Below are 24,916 nucleotides of genomic sequence, written 5' to 3' on the forward strand. Positions count from 1 at the left end.
TTAACTAAAAGGAAAATTTTAAACAAGAGAAGCAATGTTAGTTAATTATATGCAAGGATACTTGTTAGCGTTAGGTCAGAGGTTGGACTCGATGATCTTGAGGTCTCTTCCAACCTAGACAATTTTGTGATACCATGATGTGCTGACATTTGCAGGCTAGCTCTAGTAAAGGGACCAAAACAACAAGTTACCAAAGCAAATGCAGTAAATCTGACTGCAACAAACTTCTTCCAGCATGCAGTCAGACCAACATGGTTAGTCAACTTCTGGAAAAGAAGTGGCCTACAAACCATCAGGTCAGAATACCTACAGAGATAATATACTTGCAGATAGGACCTAACTGTTCTCTGACCACCCAGCAACCTCCGCAGCTATTCAGTCCCCTTGAATTGAGCAAAGTCACCCATGACTTCAACAGAAGCACCCACTCTGACAACTGTCTCCCAAAGCTCACCCCTACTTCAAAGGGAGCTACACTTGAACTGGTGCTAACAAGAGCAAAAGACTGAAGTTCCAAACACTAATGTAAGAAAATGGTAAGCCAATATGCCCACCCACAACTACTGTATGTCAAGAACTCTGCAATAGCTGTTAGTCATGTGAAACCATCATAACAAGCAGCTGAGTCACTGTGCTTCCCCCCCAGTTCTAACTTGTCACTCCAAAACCAGAAGCTGAAGCTGATGCCTTTCAAAATTGGCAGAGCATACACGAACACCTTCACAAACCATGTCTCCATCTACCCAGGTGATGAGTAACCAAGGAGTTCTGATCGAGCTGTCTTTGTAGCAACTCACATAAAAGCAGCAAAACAGTCTGTTTCACCAACAGATCTTAAAAGATTTTATTGATACAAATTATATCATTTTCATGTGAAATTACTGCAAGACAACACCTTTGACACCATTTATAAAAGGGCCTTGTAATACTGGTTAGCTGAGCAAAATACAAGAATCATAAATTTCCCCATTTTACAAATCATGCAGGATATTCACCCAGAACAACTCAATGCAGTCGGTGCATCTACAAAGCCTTAAAAGTGATGTAGCTTGCTTTCTGCGCTGATCACATTTTGGTCTCTACCACTTGACAAAGAAGCCATACCCTGAGAGATGCACTGAGTAAGAAAGTGGAATAATACACTGGATAAAAAGTAGAGGGAAAAGAAGAAGAAGAAGAAGAAACAGCTGAATTAACAGACTGAATTTGCAATTTTTCTCAGAAACTTCTCTAACGAGCCTATTTCCATGGTTGCAGTATTCAATTCACTCATGACACAGAAATTGAAACTTAGGGATCTCTCTTTAAAAGCAAAATCTAGTTATCCACAAAGTTTGATCATTTCACATTAAAATGTGAACACAAGCACCCTCTTCATCTGCTTAAAAGAATTATATCTAACATACATATTTTGGCACTAATCACTTTTATATTATTTCATGCAACTGCATATCTATAAAGACATTCAATCCCACCTTCACACACAGATCCAGAACCGAATCAGCAGTTACTCAGTGCCAGAAGTTGTTGACATCAGGATTTCCATGCTAACACAGAAGTCCCATTCTCTCCAGAAGCAAAAGTCATCTATCAAATTCCTGAGCTTAAAAAGACAATGGCTTTGCAACTGTTAAAAAAAAAAAAAAAAAAAAAAAAAAAAAAAAAAAAAGACCTCCAAAGCAAGGAAAACAAATATGAATAGCCTGCAGAAGTTCAGAAAAGATATGTTTGGCTGAACAACATAGGATATTAAATATTATGGAGGTAAGAAATAATTCTGATGGGAATTAATGTCTAATTGAATTAAATGACTAAATATTAAATTTTACTGATATTTCTTCTTCTTGATATTAAGAGTAAGAAGAATTTTAGAATGCATCAGAAACTATTTACAACAGCCCTGTTAACATAAAGTTCTGGGGCTGGACTTAGGAAGTTCACAAGGGTATTCTGGGTGTTAGTAAAATAAACTAACACAATCCTAAACTGTAAAATGCTTAAGTGGGCAATAACAGTATAATCCTATTGAAAGTTATTTCTCTTACTTAATGTTATCTTATGTCTACATGATATGCAACTAGAACACACTGGTAAGAGTGCTTTTAAAAAATATACATTTAGGAAAACAGACACCCAGCAACATGTTTAAAGCTACCAAATAAGGTAGTATCAAAATAATCTTACAAATTGTGAACCTCCTGAATTCTTTGACTGAACACCAACCAAAATAGTATGTCTCATTTTACAAGCATGGGAAAACACATTATTTCTAGTAAATACTGAAAATGAAAGGTAATATTTCAGTTACTCAGATAACAGTAATACAGCTTATTTCCAATGCAGACTTGTACTTAATTGGCATGTGTGATATTTATTCTGGAAATATATGTACCTTTGCCACAAACTACCTTAAATAGCTACGTAATAGAATAACCGATCACAGAAGTTGGCAATAGATGTCTTCTTAGCAGAAAGAAGCCACTAAAACCCATAAGTAACTTTTACCAAGAGCACCCGTTCTACTCCAGTCATGTCTATTTGCCCTAGGAAGACAAACAAGACTTTTGCTCAGTATCATTTTGAATAACCAGTTTCACAGAAGGGTAAAAGCAACACTGAAGCCAAAGTCTTTTGTCCTCACTTATTTTATACTTTTAATTTTCTTTTTTAAAAAAAATCATATTCTTGAAAATTCAAGTTATCTTCTGCACTAATTTAAACAGGAGAAAGAATCCTTAGACTTCCCATATAAAACTGGTGTATTTATATGAAAAAAATAAATATAATATATTATTTGCAACCAGAGACAAAAAGAAGATATAAAATGACTTCGGCTTGATAAACGGTGTAAATGTCATCCAGCTATCTGCAGCACAAACCTCTGACCTAATGCACATCTTTCTCAAGCAGAAGTGCTCCCTGGAGACCAGCAAACACTTACTATAATTATTTACTGTCTTCTAAAAAGACCTGCTGCGATCTATGCACAGTAAAACTACAGTTATTGGATGTGGAAAAACCACAAAACCATGCTTTTACAGCCCTTGCTATTTTGTCATGGCAACACCATAACTCAAACTCGTGTAGTATCTAAATTGTCAGGATCCTGCTTTAATATGAAATGATAATGGAGCTGTAAGCCATATCTGCAAGATCGCTCTTTCTAGGAAGAGAACACAAAGAAAAATTAAGGGGACACTAAGAAAAATTATGAACTGTCCCTTTTCCAAACAGGTCTTCTGATGACAATTGTTAGATAAAAGCTTCAGAATTTGATCAGAAAGCATGATTTTATGCTTTGCTTGCTAAGGATCAGACTGGAAAGGATGGTTTACAAATGACAGCTCTAAAAAATCAGGAACAAATTTTTGGTGAAGCAAACATATGAATTTCCAAGCTACATTAAGCATCTTAGCCATAAAAGCCCTCAAAATAAAGCAGAAATTAGTAAAATCTAATTTACACTGCACTTGTCAAAATCATGGTTGTAAGTAGCACATCAGGTTCATACTGTTATTTTAAATTAATTGTAAACACAACGATCATTACACTTTTCTTATTTCAGGAAGAAAACATTTTGAAAGTAAATGGCATGCAGAAGCAATCAGATAAAACACCTTAAGTTTCATTACAAATGACAAGGGATGAGCGCAGGTTAATGAAGTTCCACATATCCTCTTTCATTCTCCTAAGAGCAGCTGATCCACAGCAAGACTCAGAGCACTTACGGGTTATTTTCATCTGAACTAAGGAACGCTGCTTTCCTTTTACAATTCAGGAGCTGGCTTGAGTTGTTTTTTTTTTTTGCTGTTGTTGTTTTGTTTTTAAATATTTAAATATCTCATCATGGACCATTAGCACACCTGGCCTTCAGTGAAAAAACAGATACAGTATGACCATTTTATAAACCAGCTGTGCATATGGAAGAAACTCATGATTTCAGTACACACAAAGCTATGTTTATAAACTTCATAAATAAATTTCCCAATTTATTTTAAATATTAAAAATACTAACCTCAGAATCAAAGCCTGTTTTTATAACTTCTATCTTGCATGTTTTCATTTACTATAATTCTTTTTCACTTTTACCATGTATATTATGTTAATTACTTTTTTCCTCAATGGCTCAATATTAATATCTGAAACTATACAACATTTTTTTCTAGTTTTCATTTCTGGAAATATTAAAAATGTATTTTTCATGATTCAGTTTTCTCATTAAAAGTGCCTGCAGTTTGAATTATTAGATACTCAATTATTTATCCTAGATAAAACATTCAAGAAGCTGAAAGCCTAGGAAGTCAAGGCATCAGAGCAATGGTAAACATTTCCACCAGAGAATCCAATCTGAAGGGCTCATTCACCAGCTAACTAACTTAAAAGTCTCATTTTAAACTAAAGCAAACAAAATCCACAAGTCTCATAACTGTTCTTTCTAGAAGAAAAGGCTCAAAACCTTATGAGAAACTAATTTGGTGGGATGTTTCACATTCCACTTAAGGTTTATTCCCCCTATAGATATTTTTTTCCTGCTTCTAATATTCACCAGATGTGACAAAGAAGTCTAAGCAATGCTGTAAAAGATGCAGGATATCCTGTAGCTCAGAACTCTGGGAGAAAGTTGGAGAAAAAAGCCAAGGTACCTGGAGTTAAGTGGTTCATTTAGAAGGCTTCTCAGACAGTATCTATTTCCTCGCTCAAATTTCTTAGTTATCTTAAAGATGAATTTTTAGTGAAAACACACAGTGCCCTGACACAAGTACGCTATGGAGACAAACAAGGAAAGCACGTGGGACACCTGGACAGATGTCCCAAACTACAGAGACTGTGTGTAGGCAGAACAAGAGAAGAACACGTCACCAAAGAGGTTTCTTCTCTAGATTTTCAAGCACATCACTGACAGAGAAACATCGTGATCTGTACCTCCATTTCCAGCAGCAAGACATAAGATACACTGCTGGTATGGAACTACATCAAGGCTATTCCTTCAGTAAACTCACAGGCCCATTTCAGTCCAGCTGACAAAAGAGTGAGAGAAATCTTAGTATTTGTTTTAGAAGTTTTAACCATTAACCATTATTTATATTCATTATTCAGGAAGAAATTAACCATTTCTTCCTGAAACTCTCTGGCAAGCGGAATTTCTGCATATTTAAGCAGGTCACTCACCCCATCTACACAAAAATCTATTAAAGCTAATAAATATGCTTAAATTTTATGCTACTATCAAGTTATCAAACTTAAAATGTCATTAAGGTTTTTATTTTTATATTTTTAAAAATAAAGTCTGGGCTTTTATTGACAGTTGTAGTTTGCTATGGTTCCCTGTATGCCTGCTAAAGAGAACAGCTGTAAGAATCACTGCTGATTTTGCATTTGCTATGTGGCCATCGCTACAAGCTCCTCATTTCCACCCAATATGATCAATTTTTCCATGCTGGGCATGATGTATAGCAATAATTAGTTCTTCACACCTGGCACCATTTGAGCTGTATTGAGTTCAACTATTAAAAACTCCATTTTGCACTTACAAGCTTATCAGAAGCATAACCATTTAAAAAGAATAAACTAACCGGTACATAACTTACTAGCCTAGAGTTAACGTAGTTTGAAAGTATGTCTGTAAAAGCAATATACCACTATTATGGGGAAAAAAAATAGCTACACCTTTTATCTCCATTTTAATTCTCTTATCATAAATTCCACAGGATCTGCATCACCCATGTATCACTCACTCACACATTTTTGCTTCGCTTTTTACTCCCTTTCATCACCTTCTCAGCTATGCTTTCCTCTTGAAAGGCTAGGTCAGAGCAGCTGCAGTAGAGGAATGCATGCATCATGCTTCTTCATTGATGTGATTTACCCAGAAAGCCAGTTGTGAACTAAGTAGACTGGTACTGTTACATTTAAAAGTAGTTTTAAGAGAAGTGAGAAAGAACAACTCTGAAAGCTACAGTAGGAACAAAAGTAGTAATACAAACAAAGTAATTATCTTTGATGTATACTTCTATTTTTCTTCAAAATTTAACTATATACAGATATGTACATATATCCCAATAGGTAACAAAGTTCTCATTCTTACCCCATCATTGAAAAACAAGCCAACTGCATTTGGAACCATAACTGCTCATTTCGCTAAGATTTATTTCACTTAAAATATACAGTATGTATAATACTCAAAAGAAAAAGCACATATTTACTGATAAACAGTGCTACAGTGATCTATCTAAATCACTATTAAATGGTAACGAGACTTTGAATGAATGTCAGTGAATAAAGACAAATGTTTCGACAGCATCCATTGGGAGGCATTAGAGAATATAGCACTCATATTAATCAGTGTATTTAATGTAATTTTGTTACAATCTTTATATTCTAAAAGCAAAATTATTACCCTTACTGTTAAGGACTATAATGCATCATGATTATATGATCTACTAAAAAAAAACAAAAAAACAAACAAACCACTCTGGTATTGAAAAATCTCAATTACTTTCATATAGCTTCTTTGTGCAATGTTCTTTAAGATAAACACACACAAGTGATCAACAACCAACCTTCCTTTGAAACCACAAATGACCAGAAAGCTTATTTCAAACCTATAATACGCCATGTACAGTGCTACCACACACAGAGAAAGCTACAGCATGCTCAATATGAATTGATAAAAACTCTGTAATTCTTCTTTCTTTATTTTTAATCTTAAAAGGCATCACCATCACTTTAGGAAATCTCCATGAAGCAAGTCTTCTAAGAAATAAATACAACTAGCATCTTCTGGAGAGCAGATAATGGTATCCACAAGTACCTGCTCAAGCTTTATACTCAAGAGAAGTTTCAAGATACAGAATTTCAGAAATAAGCAAACAACATTAGGAAACACAAACAAATCACTAAGCCCTAACAAACCCATTAAGCAAATATTTTCCAGTGCACTTAAAAGCTATGAAAAAGCTGAAGTAGTCAAAACCAAGTCCTAAGATGTTTCAAGTACATTTTGACACCAAAGAACAGCTATGGTTTCTCATTTTTTGTTTATTTATTATCTCCAGAACAATGTGGTCCTTTACTTGCACAGTAAGTTTTTCATTGGCAAGTTCTGACACCAACCTCAACAAAAAGACTATTTTTTTTAAATATTCAACCAATTCCGAAATTAATCTTCATCATCACCATGTGTTTTGCATTTCCACAGGAAGTAAGAAAACTATGTCACTGCTTTGTTTGGTTACATACATAGGTATAAAAACAATTATAAAACTTCCACATGGATTGTATCAACTTTTCAGCCATCCTACTGTAGCTTTTCAGTATCTCTAACCAAATCATAAATCTTATATGAAATCATCTAGAAATGAAGTCAAGCTTAAAAAAAAAAAAAAAGTTCAACCATATCCTTCAAAAATACAGGCCGGATCATGAGTTAAACTTTGGCAGAACTTGTTTTTGATGAGTTCAGCTTTTTTGTAGCTCCCACCACCCCAAGAAAAACATGATTTGAAGCTCATGTTAGCTGGGTGTTCACACTGGTTGGGATGCCTTCTAAACATCTAACTTTTTGTTTGTTTTTCTTTTTCCATTTCAATAGAATGAGGAAATAAGGGAAGAAAAAGAATTTTTCATCTTCCTGACTGGAAGGGCAACAGCCATAACCACATTGCTTTGCCTGGCAATGATTTGGCTTAGTTTAAAATAAATAAATAAAATAAAATTTAAAAAACTGTGTTATGTCAATATGGTAAATTTTCAATACTGAGAGTATGCAATCTCTTTAAGGACATCTAGACTATAAGGGATGAGATGTTGCCACTTTTAGTGATTTCTGTATCTCTACTTAGAGAGTTGAGAGTAATTCACCTTGAAGTCATCATGGTGAAGATACAAACAACAGGAGCATTTCACAGTTTCTCTTCTCTTTCCTATTTATGCTCTATGGCATTACCAGTACACATAAAGACAACACATCACCTTAAAAACCCTTATTATCTAGCAGTTCTAAAATCATGAAAATTAAAGCTCTCACCTCAGTCAAAACACATACATGCAAATCCATATAACAATAAGGAACTTACAATAGCAATATAAATCAGATAGTACTTACAATCTGGTTAACTTCTGGGTGTTCTGAAAAAGCAGCTCTGGAAGAACTTGCAATTTATTCTTGTTCAGACGCCTAAACAGGTAAATAAAAATAAATAAATAAATAAATAAGATTATCTTCCAATGTAAAAAGCTTATTATATTATGCATCAACACATGAAGCTCCTCTTCCTATGAACTCAGCATAGACTGCATCGTGTACATTACTCATAGACAAGCCAAACAGACCATGCCATCTGTAGACCACCTGCCCACATTCTTGAGGTAGGGGAGTCAAGTGACAGTCACCAGGAAGTTTGAATGTTTTAATATGGATGAGTACACATTTATTTATCTTGAATTTTGCTCTGGATGCCTACTAACAGTGAATCATATGGCCCCCATATCCAGCTTTCACTGCTCTGAGTAACAGTTACCAGTATGTATCTGGATTTTCTCTTCCACTTTCTAAACATCTAGGCACAGAAAATTAAATAACCTGATCAACTGAGATTATTTCCAGATTAGCTATTATTTCTACAGTACACACACACAATATACATATGTATATATTTATATATATTAAGAATTTTCTTAAATTTCTGCTTTGAAAATATGCACAGTGTTGTAGAACGTATGAAAATACAGATAACAAAATACATGGTGCTTTGAAATACTATCTTTAAGATGTTCTATAAACTGCAAGAATCTTCGTGTTTGTACATTAGTCCATTTTACTTGGTAGTCCTTGGTAAAATGCATAAAACAGCCCTGCAATATTGAAAAACAGAGCTATTGATAAGAAACTTCTTTTCCCTCTAAGTCTTTTTCACTGACAATAAAATGTCACTAGCTTTCAGAGTCCTAATTAACGTTACTTACGTATTGAAGTTAACCTAAACTAAATCTATACAGCTACATTACTCTAAATAGGAAGATAACTTCTTGCGTATGCTTATATACGACCATATTTTTGCCTCCCTTCTTCTAGTCTACCTTAAATTTCACTTTGATAATGGATGCATATTTCCTAGAATCTAGATCACAGAAGACACCAGGAGTTTGTAGAAACCCACTGGTGTTTAGCACTCAATATCTGTTTTCCAGTTTCCTTACACACTGAGTTATATCACTACCAGAATTCAAAATTCTTTTTGAATTGAAAAGCCTTTTCAAATATCACACTTAGACTGTAGGGTGAGAAATGCAGAGTTTTCACATGGCTACCATATGAACATGTCTTGTGGAAAAAAAGGGGAGGGGAGGGGGAAGAAGGGGAGAGAAGGAAATATTTCCTTCTCTTTCTGACACCTATAATAGATCAAAGGTTAAATTTCCAACCTTATTTACAGAGTCTAAATATTACACACTAGGCATGCTACTTGCTAGCAGAAGCAGATATTAAAATTGGTTATTTCACAGTACTTTTACCAATTACTCAATTCCATTTCTGAAATTAATGAACAAACCAGAAAATGAAACACTCAATTAGAACATGGGAGATACTAAGCACTAGTTTGCATTTAGGGAAGTATATAGGAGCTTTTAAACTGAATTCTTTTTCCCCAGGTGAAATCTCACACTTTTATATTGAATTAAGCTAGCCTTACTATTGCATTTTTTTTTTTAAGGTTGATAGCGTACAACTTAATTAATCCTCATTAATTTCATATTTTCAGTTAAGCATTAATATATTTTAGAAAAAAAATCTTAACAGGATGAAATACAATGAAAAAAGTGTGATGAGTCTAGAACGTAACCTTCCCAAAATTACTGACAATTTTCATTACATTCAGAATCATAGAATATCCTGAGTTGGAAGGGACCGATAAGGATCATCGAGTCCAACCCCTGGCACCACACAGGTCTGCCCAAATGTTTAGACCATGTGCCTAAGTGCACAGTCCAATCGCTTCTTAAATTCAGACAGGCTTGGTGCAGTGACTACGTCCCTGGGGAGCCTGTTCCAGTGTGTGACCACCCTCTCAGTGAAGAACCTCTTCCTGATGCCCAGCCTAAACCTCCCCTGCCTCAGCTTAACATCATTCCCACTGGTCCTATCACTGGTGATTACAGAGAATAGGTCACCTGCCTCTCCACTCCCCCTTGCGAGGAAGCTGTAGATCTCAATGAGGTCCCCCCTCAGGCTCCACTTCCCCAGTGCCCTCAGCTGCTCCTCATACGTCTTCCCCTCTAGGCCCCTCACCATCTTTGTCGCCCCCTCTGGACACTCTCCAACAGTTCAATGTCTTTCTTGTGCTGTGGTGCCCAGAACTGCACACAGTACCTGAGGTGAGGCTGCACCAACGCAGAGTACAGTGGGACAATCACCTCCCTCGACTGACTAGCAGTGCCGTGCTTGATGCACCCTAGGATATGGTTGGTCCTCCTGGCTACCAGGGCACACAGCTGGCTCATATTCAACTTGGTGTCAACCACAACCCCCAGATCCCTCTCTGTGGGGCTGCTCGCCAGCATCTTGTCGCCCAGTCCGTACGTACAGCCAGGGTTGCCCTGTCCTAGCTGCAGGACCCAGCACTTGCTTTTGTTAAACTTCATGTGGTTGGTGACTGCCCATCTCTCCAATCTGTCCAGGATTAAACCATTTCTTAGTTTAACTCGCACTCAGCACAATTGCTAGCTCTTGACTAATATTGTGTTGAATTTATTTAATCTATCACAATGAAAAAAGACTGCCAGAGAAATGTACAGATGCATTCTAATGGTTGTTACTCTAATTGTTATTTCAGCTCTAATCATGTACACAACTATCCTCTGTCAATCCTGAGTTATCTGACTTCTCAAAGCCACGTCCAAGGAATATGTTTTTTGAATATTCTTAACTCTATTTGCAAGGATTTGAACTTGTGCTTGCAGTTTTCAGCAACAGAAACTAAGCAAAATGAGACTGAATTTCTAGAATAGGATGTGTTACACCAGCAAACACAAGAATATATATCATGGAATCACAGAATTTCTAGGTTGGAAGAGACCTCAAGATCATCGAGTCCAACCTCTGACCTAACACTAACAGTCCCCACTAAACCATATCCCTAAGCTCTACATCTAAATGTCTTTTAAAGACCTCCAGGGATGGTGACTCCACCACTTCCGTGGGCAGCCTGTTCCAGTGTCTAACAACCCTTTCGGTGAAGAAGTTCTTCCTAACATCCAACCTAAAACTCCCCTGGTGCAACTTTAGCCCATTCCCCCTCATCCTGTCACCAGGCACATGGGAGAACAGACCAACCCCCACCTCGCTACAGCCTCCCTTGAGGTACCTATAGAGAGCGATAAGGTCGCCCCTGAGCCTCCTCTTCTCCAGGCTGAACAAGCCCAGCTCCCTCAGCCGCTCCTCGTAGGACTTGTTCTCCAGGCCCCTCACCAGCTTCGTCGCCCTTCTCTCGACTCGCTCAAGCACCTCGATGTCCTTCTTGTAGCGAGGGGCCCAAAACTGAACACAGTACTCGAGGTGCGGCCTCACCAGAGCCGAGTACAGGGGGACGATCACCTCCCTAGCCCTGCTGGTCACACTGATTCTTATACAAGCCAGGATGCTGCTGGCCTTCTTGGCCACCTGAGCACACTGCTGGCTCACATTCAGCTGACTATCCACCATCACTCCCAGGTCCTTCTCTGCCTGGCAGCTCTCCAACCACTCCTCTCCCAGCCTGTAGCTCTGCTTGGGGTTATTGTACCCCAGGTGCAGGACCCGGCACTTGGCCTTGTTTAACTTCATGCAGTTGACCTCAGCCCATCGGTGCAGCCTATCCAGATCCTCCTGCAGAGCTTTCCTACCCTCAAGCAGATTGACACACGCACCTAACTTGGTGTCATCTGCGAACTTACTGAGGGTGCACTCGATCCCCTCATCCAGATCATCGATGAAGATATTAAAGAGGACCGGCCCCAGCACCGAGCCCTGGGGGACGCCACTAGTGACTGGCCTCCAGCTGGACTTGGCTCCATTCACCACGACTCTTTGGGCCCGACTATCCAGCCAGTTTCTAACCCAATGAAGCGTGCGCCAGTCCAAGCCAAGAGCAGCCAGTTTCTTGAGGAGAATGCTGTGGGAAACGGTGTCAAAAGCCTTGCTGAAGTCAAGGTAGACCACATCCACAGCCTTTCCCTCATCCACCCAGCGCGTCACTTTGTCATTGCAACCCGTGAAGTCAAATGTGATTTTTTTTTCCCCTTATCAATATAATCTGGACAATCAAGTATGTTAAACAATATCACTGTATAAGCCAACACTGCCCTACCTGCAATGGCTGAAGGAGCAAAAACAGACAATGAAGAGGAACTGAAAGAGGATACAGAGCAGATAGGGCATGCATTGCAAATTGTCACATTCACTTGGGGAATGGTTGCAGCACTAAACAGTTTGTAAAGATGCTCGTTTGTATACTGCACTTCTCACATATGCCTAAATCATCTTCTGTCACACCTATGCAAAGTTAAGGGTACTGTGTGTTCTGATTTTCTCCCAGAATGCTCTCCTGGTATTCTCCCAGAACTACAGGATTTTATGATAAGCAATGGAAATTAATTTATTCAATAGCAAGATTGAGAGTATTGAAGGTTAAAAGAACAGATGATGATTTTTTGAACAAGGGAAAAATATACCTAAATGAGAAATTACTTAGAAAATTTAACAATATTTTTCTCCACTTGTTTTTCCAAAACCACTAAGTTCTAAGCTGCTTTTGCATGTTTTCCTCTTCCTAAGCATTTTAAGATTCCAGCCTGATATTGTCTTAGTATTGATTTTACTTAAAAAGAAAAATCATATGAAGGGAGGTCCACAAAATAATTAATGAATTAATTAAAAATCTAAAAGCTCACATCCACACTCCATCCACAATCCACAGCTCACTGGCAATAAACATGGCATATTGGTCCAAATTTATCATAAAATTTTACCATGGTACTGTCATAAATTAAGTGTCAGTCTTCTTATACAGCACCAGTAAGCTAGCTGAATCCTCCTGTCTAGACCAATACTACAATGCCATTGTCCTTTTGCCTCAACTCATGCATAAGCTTAATTTTTGAAATAACTCATCAGTACGTGCTAGTGCTTCTGCACTGTATGGCATGTGATACTGTCCTCAACACACTGCAAGAGTACAACATTCTGTCAAACAGGAATGTCTGCAGTTAGTAAGACAATGCAACACAAGTAACTGATTATGAAAAGAACCTGAGGTAACAACAAACATTTTCAAAGTCCATGGTTACTGATGATTTGGTTCAAGCTATGGAACTCTCCAAACATTTCCATCACTTCAAGTTGCAATTTCCACCCAAAGTCATTTTATTCATGGTTTGATTCTCAGGGGAACTCAGGGAATTACCAGGGCATTGTTTCTCTTGAACAACACCTACTGTATGTAAATAGCTCCTAGTGCAATAGTCATCTCAGTATAAGACTGAGAGAGCTTGAGAGATTATTCTTAATAGAGAAGTATCAAACTGCAAAACAGGATGTTTCTAAACCCTATAAAAGAAAAATAGAAGTGCTTGAAAACTATTTGATGAAAATAGCAAACACTTTGCATGGTCATTAATAAGACTTGTTTCCTCTGGTTTGAAAGAGAAGTGCCAAACATGAATGAAATTTAATGGAATAGTTCCTAACACACCATTGTGTGCGAGCCTAACTTTATTCTCATCTATCAGCAAGCCATATGACAATGAAAGCAACTTCAAGCACAAGGTGAACCAAACATTAGGAATGCCAGCACAGAGCAGGGCAAGCTCTAACGTAGCTGTTCCTAAGCAGACCTTCAAAGCACCGCTGAGCACACTTTAAAGAATCAGTTGGGCAGCAGCACCTTCACAAAAAAAGAAAACAGAAGAGCAGTACAGAAATTCCCTATGTTCACCTGGTCCTTTTACCTTGGACAGTCTGTCATCACCATGTCACTGTAAATCTCAGTTCTGTGAGATGGTTAATTCTAATTTTAACAGCATTTCTGATTTTGTAACAAATACACTGGAAAACATGAAGCCATTTATTATTATGGCAAAATAAAAATGGATAGGAAAAAAAAAAAGATATGAAGAAAATGTGCTAAAATTTTTAAAGATTTTGTGGGCACTGTTCTTGGGACTGCACTATTAACAAACATAGGTAATTCTTTTTTTTAATCTGCTGTTCATTTAAAATAAAAATAATGTGAAAATATGATAGCTGGAATTTGGATTTAAAGCCAAGCCATTTTTGCAGCTGCGCTTAACTATCTACATCATGAGGTAATGGCATTTCAGCTTTGTCAGTTGAATTTTTTTCAATTCAGTAGATCTGAATTGACAAAAAAATCATTAACATTTTCTGAGCAAAAGTAGTCAAATTCTGACTGTCACACCAACACCTTTGCATTGTTCCAAGCAAAAACAACTCACAGCACACTACAAATAAAATCTTCGATCTGTCCTCTTGTCTCGTGTTAGAAACACAGCCGCCACGCAACTAGCACATGTATGCATACATGCCACCAACTGTCACCATATCCAGAGGGAAGAAGCAATCATGGGTGCCAAGCCTGACAAGATCTGGTCCGGTTTATTTCACCTAATACTGCTGGATGAGAATGCAACTGCTCAGTCTCTGAAGTATTTTCAACTGGATGTTTTAGAGCTAGTAAGACCTGAAAAGTATTCTGGGAATCCTAAGCACTGGGGAGAATGGTGCATAATCATCTAATGCCACAGAATAGATTAGCTCCAGTGCTGGACCAGAAACAACTTTGTGGATGTGCACAGCATGGAGCCCAGACTAATAAAGTCTCCTGAAAACTGAAGAACTGTGCAGAGAGGCTCTCCAGGAGTCTTACCAGCTCTGGCAATACCTGCACTGAGTCAAACCATAAATCTGATTAAACACATGCTGACTGTATAGTCTGCAATCTCTGTACACTGCAACCCCCTCCATCATCCAAGTTACTTTAACCACTGCTGCACATGGGAAATTGAACTTTGCATATATTGTTCTGTTATTCTGCTCCTGAAGTCCCCATAAGAGCCAACCAATCGCCAACTTCACACAACAGTTCTCAACATGTAATCACTGGGCCTCCAGGAGTCCATACATCACCTCCAATGCATTCATCTAAGACCACCACATTAGCACAACATCCTCCTCTAGTCTCAAAAGTATGTTCACCTATGTTTCTGCTGGAATATGTTTGGGGAGTTGTAAATAGTAAAGGTTAAACCTATATTTCTTTACACAGTTGTTTGCTACAGAAGTGATCTATTGTTTCTTATGAAATGATTCTAAGGCATCAGCACTTTTTTTTTTTTTTAATTAGAAAAAAATAATTAGAAAAAAAAAAAAGATTGGTTACTAAACTGGAAAACTCGGTCTACCTGAAGTTCAACTATGCTTGGGTGTGTTTTTTTTTCTCTTAAAATCCCTCACATACTGCCAGACACATAAGCCATCAACTCTTCTAATCACCTTACATAGGAATAGACTTAAACTTTCAGTGTATGCAGTACTGGGGTATTTCAGGAGTACCTATTTATATAAAATGCATAACACTTGACATATAATAATGTTCATAGCACATGATATATGCATATCTCAGTCCACCACAATAGTTTTGGATGATAGCTTTACATAATAAAACTTCAGCCTCTTATCACATGTGCCCATGCATTTTTAATACAAGAAGAAAAACTCCTTCCTTCAGCCAGCAAGACATGTTGCTATTACTTCCTAATATACATACACCTCAGGTTACTTGTTGACTTTTTCTGGATATTGCAAGAAATTATTTTCAAGGCAGATATAAAATAAGACAAGCAAGGAACAAGCCAATTACAATGATAGTGCGCCTCCAAGGACATAACCAAATAAACCTTTAGAAAAAACTGGTGAGCTATGCTCTGAGAAAGACTCACTCTTAGCAGTGGAGAAAATAAATCTACTTTTCTTACACAGAGTACTAAGTTACTTAATAACAGCCAAACAACATAATATGCTTAGAGAGAAAAGCTGCACAAGCTACAAATCAGGAAACATAATAAAATAATAAAGAAATTTCAGAAAGACTTGCTTATTCTTCCCCCACAGACAGACAGTCGTCCACTGCATCGTCAGGGACCGTTTGCTGCAGCTGAAGTCACTCAAGCTTTTTACAGGTGCTGGGCTCCAAGTTGCACTCAGGCATATAACTACCAATCATTTTTAACCCTTCCTCAGCTTTTTAACTTCTTAACTCTACTTGATGGAAGCTATCTGAGCTTGTTACGCAGTCAATACTGAGATATGTCAAAGACTGTGTTACAGAGATCAGCTGCAAATAGAGCTACAGTGATACACTGAGTTGTGTAGGTATATGAAAATTAAAAATGTTAGGCTTTCCTCAGAAGTAGTCATAGACCTTGTCAACACAGTCATGCAAATAGGTATCAAAATAGGCTTATCCTCCATAAACACTGCCTGACAGTGGCAACAGTTTGGTGATCCTGATTCAGCCATAGCTACCAAGAAGGTATCCACCTCAGAAAACAAACAAACAGAAAAGCATATTTGGGAAGAACTTGGGTCCAACTGCTTGAGCCATCACCTGTTACACTGTTAATTGAAAACAGGTGTGATGCTTAAGGCAAAACAATACCAACAAACACAAAGAAAGCAACAATACCATAGTGGTTTTTTCCCCAGCTTTCCTCCCAGAATATCATACTTAATTTTAGATGGCTCTCAAGTTCTTAAAATAAAACTTCTCATGCTTTAAAGTCAGGTATCACAAGGCTGAAGTTTATTCCTGATGGAAAACTTGTCTTATCTTTAAATTTAAAAGAAAATTATATCATGCTTGTAAGCACGACATAAAAATAAATTTACAAAAAAAATTAATGTATTTTGTGCATTGCAACCCACTTCCATTGAGATGTAAAATGGTTTGTTTCATCAAGATATAGTGCCAAAACTGAACAAAAAGATACCAAAAATGACTACTCATGACTACTTTGCAGAGCCATAAGAAAGGAATCCACAAAAATTAACTATCAGGAAGTGCAAAGGATCTGGTTCTCAAATTATACATTTTAACCAGGACTATGAGAATAGAAACGCAACTGTATTGGATTTATTGTTTTAACTTTGATAAACGGGCCTCAATGAATAACTGAAAGAAAAAAATTAAAAGTATTTAAAAGGTTAAAATATTTGGAGGCACCACAGAATGAATACACCACTGTGAAATAATTGAATAATCCAACACACCACTGTGAAATAATCCTTGTTTTATCCAAATATTTATCTGTGCAAAAGTAGAGGTAATAAGGTCACCACTGAAGCCAAAGAAGAACCTCCGTGAGGACTGAAACAGTTCAGCATACTCATATGTGACCCAAAAATGTGAGAATGGGAGGCTGTATGTGTGACAATGTATTAGTGACACATAGTGAAGGCTGATTACAAACTCTAAAAAGAACTAGCACTATTTAATGCCTGAATGGCAAAGTAACATGTAATTAATTGCAGGTGAAATTTAATAAACGTGTAAGGAAGCACACTTTTAAGTTGACACACACAACAACAGTCTCCAAATCAAAAAACACTTCTTGGGAAGTAGACCCATGAAAATATCAACTTACTGCTGTGTCACAATTCCTAAGGTAAACATTACAAATTATCAGAAGACTACTAGATAACATATTCATTCTTTGTATAAATTCATGGTGTATCCACATATTGAAGACCAAAAACTTTTGGAATTTCCACTTCAGAGAAGATCCCACAAGGTTTGGAGAAAGATAAGAAAGATGATCAGTGACAGAGCAGATTCATAGTGAAATGACTCCTAAGACAGAGACTTCCCACAAGGAAAACAGCGGAGTAAAGTATGGTAAGGATCTGTGCAATTATGAATCAAGGGAAGGTGATAAACAGTTGTCCTCATATTTGGTAATAATAAAAAAAATGCTTGGAAGTATCCAATACTGTTTATGGTAGCTTCAAAAAACGAAAGGAATTATTTTTTTCTGTTCAACAAGCAGTTAAATTGCCTAACAATTGATTGTATATCATTAGTTGTAAGTTTACGTGAGTATAAAGTGACTATACAAACAACTAAGAGAAAAATAATAAATAATATTAATAACCAAGCCCAACTGATGATTCTCTATACCACTTGAGGCTCAGAGTGTTTTCTCTACAAGTATCATTTATGTGTTTGCTTTTCCTTCCATTTGTTCTTCCTTAATGTTTCAACTGGAGACATGATACTGCCCTACTGGCACACTGGGTCTGAGCTGGTATGGTCATTATATTCTGGCTTTTGGTACATTTTCTATTTTCCGTTCAGTTTATCAGGAAAGAATTAAAACTCAACACAAAAAATTGTAAATATATACTAAGCGTTACAAGTGTGGGTTTTAAATCTCTACATTTAAAGCACTTCTGCCAGGCAAAGTTTGCCTCTTTAGACAAACTTCGTCTGCTACACAAATTGAGCTATGTTCCCAACATAAGACCTAAAAACTTTTTGAACAGCAAGAAGTCAAGTAAAGGATTCATAGCTAAAAGTGCAATTGAGAGAGGGTTATGTCTGTACATGGATACATAGGCATATGTACGTTCACCCATTTATCTATGCATGTATTTCTGTGAACAGTATTTTCTTTTCATTTTGATTTACTTCAGCCAATTTTCTTCTGTCCAAACAATGGACATCCTCACATGCCTCCAAGCAAGCACTTTTGCTCCTCCTAGACATACTGGATACAGACTTCCGTTCTCAAATAATGCAAATACATAAATGTGTATACTTCACAGCTTGCTTATGTTACAAGCTGCATGTTCTTGTTTTATGATTCAGATATATTAAAATAAATATTTACAGAATTTGTGACTTTTAAAAGTGACCCATATACATCTGTTATCCTTCAGTGTGTTTATTTGTTTTGTTTTTGGAGGGGCCACATCCAGCAACACAGTGTTTCAACAACAGGCAAACATCCTCTCCCCTCTCAAAAATATTTTGGTTATATACTTAACAAGTGCCAGTGCCCCTTCCTCCCTCAGCCTACTGCCCATTTGGGGGTTCCCTTGTCCTGAAGGCAATGGAAAGGAGGGAAACAATGGTAGTGTCAACGTCAATCACAGAGTATCAAGGGCCCTCAAAAAAACAAAGGAGAAGTTATTAACTGAGAAATTCCCACCTTCCTGGCTCCAACCAGGCTAATAATATTTCTTCCTCTGTCTGAAGCTGGGATAGGAGAGAAACTTAACTATTAAGATTCCCCTGACTATTAAAAAAGAAACAGCCAGTGGAGCTTGGAAACAGAGAATGCTACCAGCCCAGAGGTAAGATAGAAAATGTTTTTCAGGACCATTCTATGAGATAGGCATAGAAGAAAAGACCTACACTTTACATGGGTTGTTTTTAATCTATATTATCTTTTTTTTTCTTTTATTCCTTTTATTAGCTTCTAGATAAATTCTGAATGAATACAGAACCTCAATCTTGATAAGACATTTTTCCCATTGTTTTCAAGCTAGAGGTCATGTTTCTTGGAGGAGAAGGCTTCTTTAGGCTATTGACTTAGCTGGATCTCTCATGCTTACAAAATCGGAAGTGTCACTTCCAGATCAGGCACTGCTGTCTTCTGGAGATCCTTTCACAACTAAAGCAAACAGCAGCTACATCTAATGTAAATGAAAGGCATGATAGTGGCAATGGAAGAGAAGAAGTTGAATATAGAAACACTCCTATACTGATCAAGACAGCTAACAAATTCCTAGGTCTGCAACCTTTCCATCATGGGAAACAGTTTTCAATATGGTAAAATGACTAGGTTAATCTGCCACTTCAGCCACGCATTGCAACTTTTAACTTGCTCAGTTTGCTACCATTGCAGTCTTTTTTTTTTTTTCAAGAAGAATCTAAACCACATCCTTCCCTATTACAAATTAGGAAGAAGAATCTAATTTCAACACTCTTTTTATTGCCATTTGCTTGTTGAATATCCTTTCCTTCTCAAAACCTGTACAACCAAAGATGTCAGAAAGTTCAGATAGAATTTCAAGGTTCAGAAGTCAAAGAAACGGGTAAAAGAACATTTTAAATCTCAGATGGCTGTGCATTCGTTATACAACATACAATTAATTTGCAAAGTTCAAAATTAAAAGGGTTTTTGCCAGTCAGCAAAAGTTTCTTGATTAACAGTGAACAAACCACTAGAAAGTTAGTGTACTGTCAATAACACACTGCCAAGATGGAGTGGCAACTCCATCCTTGAAATGGACAGAGGCCTGAGCAGCTTGCTCTAGTTGATCCTTCTTTGAGGAGAAGAGTTAGACTCTTATTAAAGAGTATATCCTGCAGCTATCAAGTTTAAATGAATGACAATCCTTGATTATTTTATGTATTTAATGTTCATGCACCATTATTTCTCTGTAGGTGATAAAACTATCAAAAATCTGCAGATTTTCGACAAAGATGGGTTTTTACTTTTACTATCATTACAGTGACCTCATTTATTTTCTCACAAGGTGTACAAACATACACTTCATGTAGGTCTGAGCAGCGTCAGTCAGATCATACTGCAAACAACTGTATTCAGTAGTTTGGGAAGGAGCACTTTCAACTTCATGCTCAGAGTAAAATTATTCTGTTGTGAACTGAGTAAAAAGCAAAGCCTTTTCTGCAAACATACAGTGAAGGTACACCCTTCATGAGGTACACTATCTACATGAGAAATTTCCTCCATGCTCTCTCCATAGCACCCAATAGACACTCACATCCTTCCCATGGAGAATACTGTTTGCATGGAAGCCTGACGTTAAAGAGACAAGTATTACTCAAATTTAGGAGATTGTACAATTTTCCGTGGCAATTTTATTTCTCATTAAGCTACCGAAATTCTGTGAAGATTGAGAATATTATCAGTAAAACATGCTTTACACAAACTGCAAATACTCAAAATATGAGCAGGAATCACCAAGCTTACATGGCTATGGTTTCCCTCTCCTAGAAGATCTCATAGTATAAAGCTCTTATACATACCTTTGTTTTCCATTCAAAATATCTTGCAGAATTATTTTTACTAATACCATTGTTTTGGATATTACTGAATACGTTCTACTTAGAAACTGAAGATGACACAGAGGCTATGAAATAAACTGTCAGCTTTATTATTTTCTCATTGAACACAGTAATTGCCTAGATATTTTGTGCATGATCACTTTTTTTTTTTTTTTTTTTAATATAACAATTACCTATTTTTAACCTATGGAAAAATATGATACCTACTGGCCTCTATATTACACGTCTGCTTTTCTACCGAACATTGATGGCTTTACTGCCAAATCAAACAACTGCACATTTGTCATGAAATTAGTGGTACTCCACTCTTTTCCTCACAAGTTCAACACCTTTCAAACTTGATTCAACATCTACACACAAAATGCTGTCTATTCTACAATTCATTCTTCAAAAGAAAGTCAAAATTACAGTGCTTTTGAATTTTTAAAATGGGTATTTTTTCAAGGGAGCAGTCTTGGTAGTCCAGCCTTTAACACCCATTAATTATCCAAGTAACTGGGTTCACTCCCCAGCTTGATCATTTATTCTATTTCACACTCAAAACATCTGGATCTCATTTTGGTAATAAACAAGCTAAATTTTTCTCCTTTGTTATTAAGAGCTCTGTGGCATTGTCCTTGGAGAACAGCCTCAGGGAACATGATGCAGTTGAAGTAGTTTCTGAAAGTTACTTTAAGAGAGAATCAGTTACATCACAAGCTTGGGTGTAACCAAGAAGCAATAAAAATGAAATAATGCATAACAGCAGACTCAGACAGAAAGACAGGAGTTATTGAACTCTAAGGAGTTACTAAGTTTTCTCTTTCAAGCAGTACTGACTCAGGAAACAGTAAAGTCAGAGCATGGCCAATTTCATTCAATGGTTTCATCAGAAAATCCTATCATCATCAAGAAATATGCTGTGGTCATTGATGTAACTTCTTCCCTTGCTTTGTATCAGTTCTTCTCATAGGGGAAAACAGTAAGGATGCAGCTTCAACAGGGGAAAAAAAAAAAAAGTCAACTTCACTTTCTGTCAGCATCTTGTTATATTACTAAACTAGAAAATAAAGCAAGATGATATATAACACAATTTCAATAAGGTTGCTATGAGGAAGTCCAGTGCAACCATTTTACAAGGTTATGGTGTGAGATAAATGAATGTTATTTACATGACATGTAAGTACAGAAGCTTTTCCAAAAACTGTGAAAGATAGCACTGTATGCCGCTAAGGAACATTTTTTTGAAAGAAAACTGTTTACAACAGTTACAAGTCTGAGATCCCTTATTACAAACATAGCAGACTGGGTGGTCCTGGTTCACATTTTCAAAGCTGTCAGAAGTAATAACCTCTACTAGTAACTTTTCATTAGACTGGAAAAGATTATCTACCCTCTATCGGAAGCAGACTACATTTCTCTTCGCATGAAGAAGCAGCATAGAAACTCGTAGCAACACAACAGTTTTCAGATCTCAGTATAAGAATCTCTCTTTTTCTTCAGGATCTTTGCATATGAAAAAATCTCTTATCAAGATGGAGGATAGAGCCATTGTGTAAACATCATATACAAACTTCCCCTAACTGGGAACAAACTAGTAACACAGGCAAAAATAAGTACGAAGAACAGGTTTAAATTTCAACATTTCACAAAGCCAACATGAATAAACAAAAAAGGTCTAACACCTTTCACATGTGCATTAAGGACTTCAGTCAACAATTTACATCATACAGAAAGGGACAGAAGTGTTAGTACCAACTGAACCGAAGTAAGGAATAGCGAATCTTAAGTAACAAAGAACACTTACTAACGACTACGTCAACAGCAAGAAAATCCCCTTAACCCAGAAAAAGGGCAACAGTTTATGCACAACCTCTTAACTCACTACCATATATTTATAAAAGCAATCAACTACATGCATTCTGGCTGGTAGTTTATATCTGCCTGTCCCAGCCCTTAACATATAACAATTCACATTTTAATTATCATTCAAATAAATCAAAAAAAACTTGATCAATACACCCTGAAGCAAGATGTATTTCAGTTTCTGCTATGTTTTAAGTTGAATACCAATGCTCTCTTATTTCAAATTAAAAAAAAAAAAAGAATTCACACAGAACGTTTGAATTTTTGTCTTCCAATCTCTAACACTGAATGAAAAAAAAAAAAAAAAAAAAAGAGTAGTTACTTCCTAATTATTCTTCCACAGCCTATGTGAAGATAATTGGCCTTTATCCAAAGAACCTAAGGAATCTATTGCAACATCCCTAAACATCCACCACTGTAGACAGTCCACCAATTTCTGTGAGGCCAGTAAGATAAACATGGTGAATGTATTTCTTACATCTGAGTGTAATCTCTCCAGGTCAGGGCTGAAACTCTATGAAGAAAACAAAAAGTAAATTTTAGCATCAACATCTCCAAGCTGTGTTGCCCCTGCTGACAAGTCCTAAAAGTTTATATTAATCAAACTAACCATTTCCAGAAGTCAGAAATAGCTGTGAATAATTAGCAAAACTTGCAAGTAGAACTACTGTTGCAATTTTTACCAGAAGAAATAGAACAGTGTTCCTAATTGATCTGTTTTAATAACTCGATACCAGCACAGCTCACCACGCCTCTCCATATATAGTAAAGAATGCTTCTGTGGCAATGTGTTGCTCCTTCCTCCCTGGGGCTATATGCCAAGCAGTACTATTAAAATAGGAAGACAAACAGCATCATCTTTTGCTTCAAATCAAACTGGATGCTTAACAAAGGATACTTTTTCCAAAGCTAACAGAATGAAGACAAGGAAATAATTAAGTGGAACAAAGAACACACTGTACACTAGACATAAATTTGAGAACCAAAGACCAGCTTTTGACTACTTTATCACAAGCCTGTGGGAATTACTTATCACAATTTATTCAAAGGACATTTTCAGCACTACCAAGCCACAAGGGGTAACCAACCACAAAAATCTGCTATCGTTACCAAAGCTCTTATCTAAAAACTGAGAACACCCCCTTTCTCTGATAATTACCTCTGATCCCCTTTCATTTTCCCAGCAAGTTATCAAATGTAGGGGGTCAGTTTTCCTGACATGCCTCAGTACCTAGAGAAGTTTGTGTTTATCTCCTGTATTCCTAATGTATTGCATCACATCTATCCCACTCAATGATCAAAGACAAAAATTAAATGTATACGTAATATCCAGAACATCTGCATGAACCACAGAACTTTCTCTTCTCCATGTGATCCTCTAACTATAGATAAAGAGGAAAATCTGGAGAAGAGATTGTCTCTAAACAACTGAACACATAACACGAGCATAAAAGATAACAATAGTTAACTATAACCAATACTAAGTTGTTCTGTTCTATATGTAAGGCTGCAGCTTCAGATGAGTTCCAGAGGAAAAGCAAGTTTGATGACAGAGTGGCTGCAAGACCTACATATTCATATATTTTCCAAGGGGGGGGGGGGGGGGGGGGCGGGGGTTGTTAAGTACTTTGAATTCATCATCAGCATTTCACTCACAAACAGGACTATTTGATGTCTACTGTGCTTGACAGCAGGAAGTTTAGCCTGTAGCATTGATGTAGCATCATTCAAATATGAGGAAGCTCACAAAAGTAAAACCTTTCTGCTAAAATTATTTAAGCTAAACAAAGTTCATCCAAATTATTACAGACCACTGACGCAGCAGTTCTTACCCTACAGTAACACAAACCTTGAAGTATTTCCTACAGTCCCTAGAGAAATGACTTCTAAATCCCTAAGTGTTTTCCTTAAGCAAATACTCT

General features: G+C 36.9%; 1 protein-coding gene across 1 annotated transcript in view; it reads right to left on the reverse strand.

Annotated features, from left to right (window-relative positions):
- The window catches only part of SLIT3 (slit guidance ligand 3), a gene marked incomplete at both ends in the record, with an annotated part of 518,009 nt that overhangs the window by 451,423 nt on the left and 41,670 nt on the right, over positions 1-24,916 (reverse strand). The window contains one exon of the mRNA XM_084295482.1: positions 8,105-8,176. Within this exon, the coding sequence (XP_084151608.1) occupies positions 8,105-8,176 (72 nt within the window). The remainder of the gene's footprint in view (positions 1-8,104; positions 8,177-24,916) is intronic.

Source organism: Netta rufina (genome assembly GCF_964035555.1).
Source record: "Netta rufina genome assembly, chromosome: 14".
In the NCBI taxonomy this organism is placed as follows: Eukaryota; Metazoa; Chordata; class Aves; order Anseriformes; family Anatidae; genus Netta; species Netta rufina.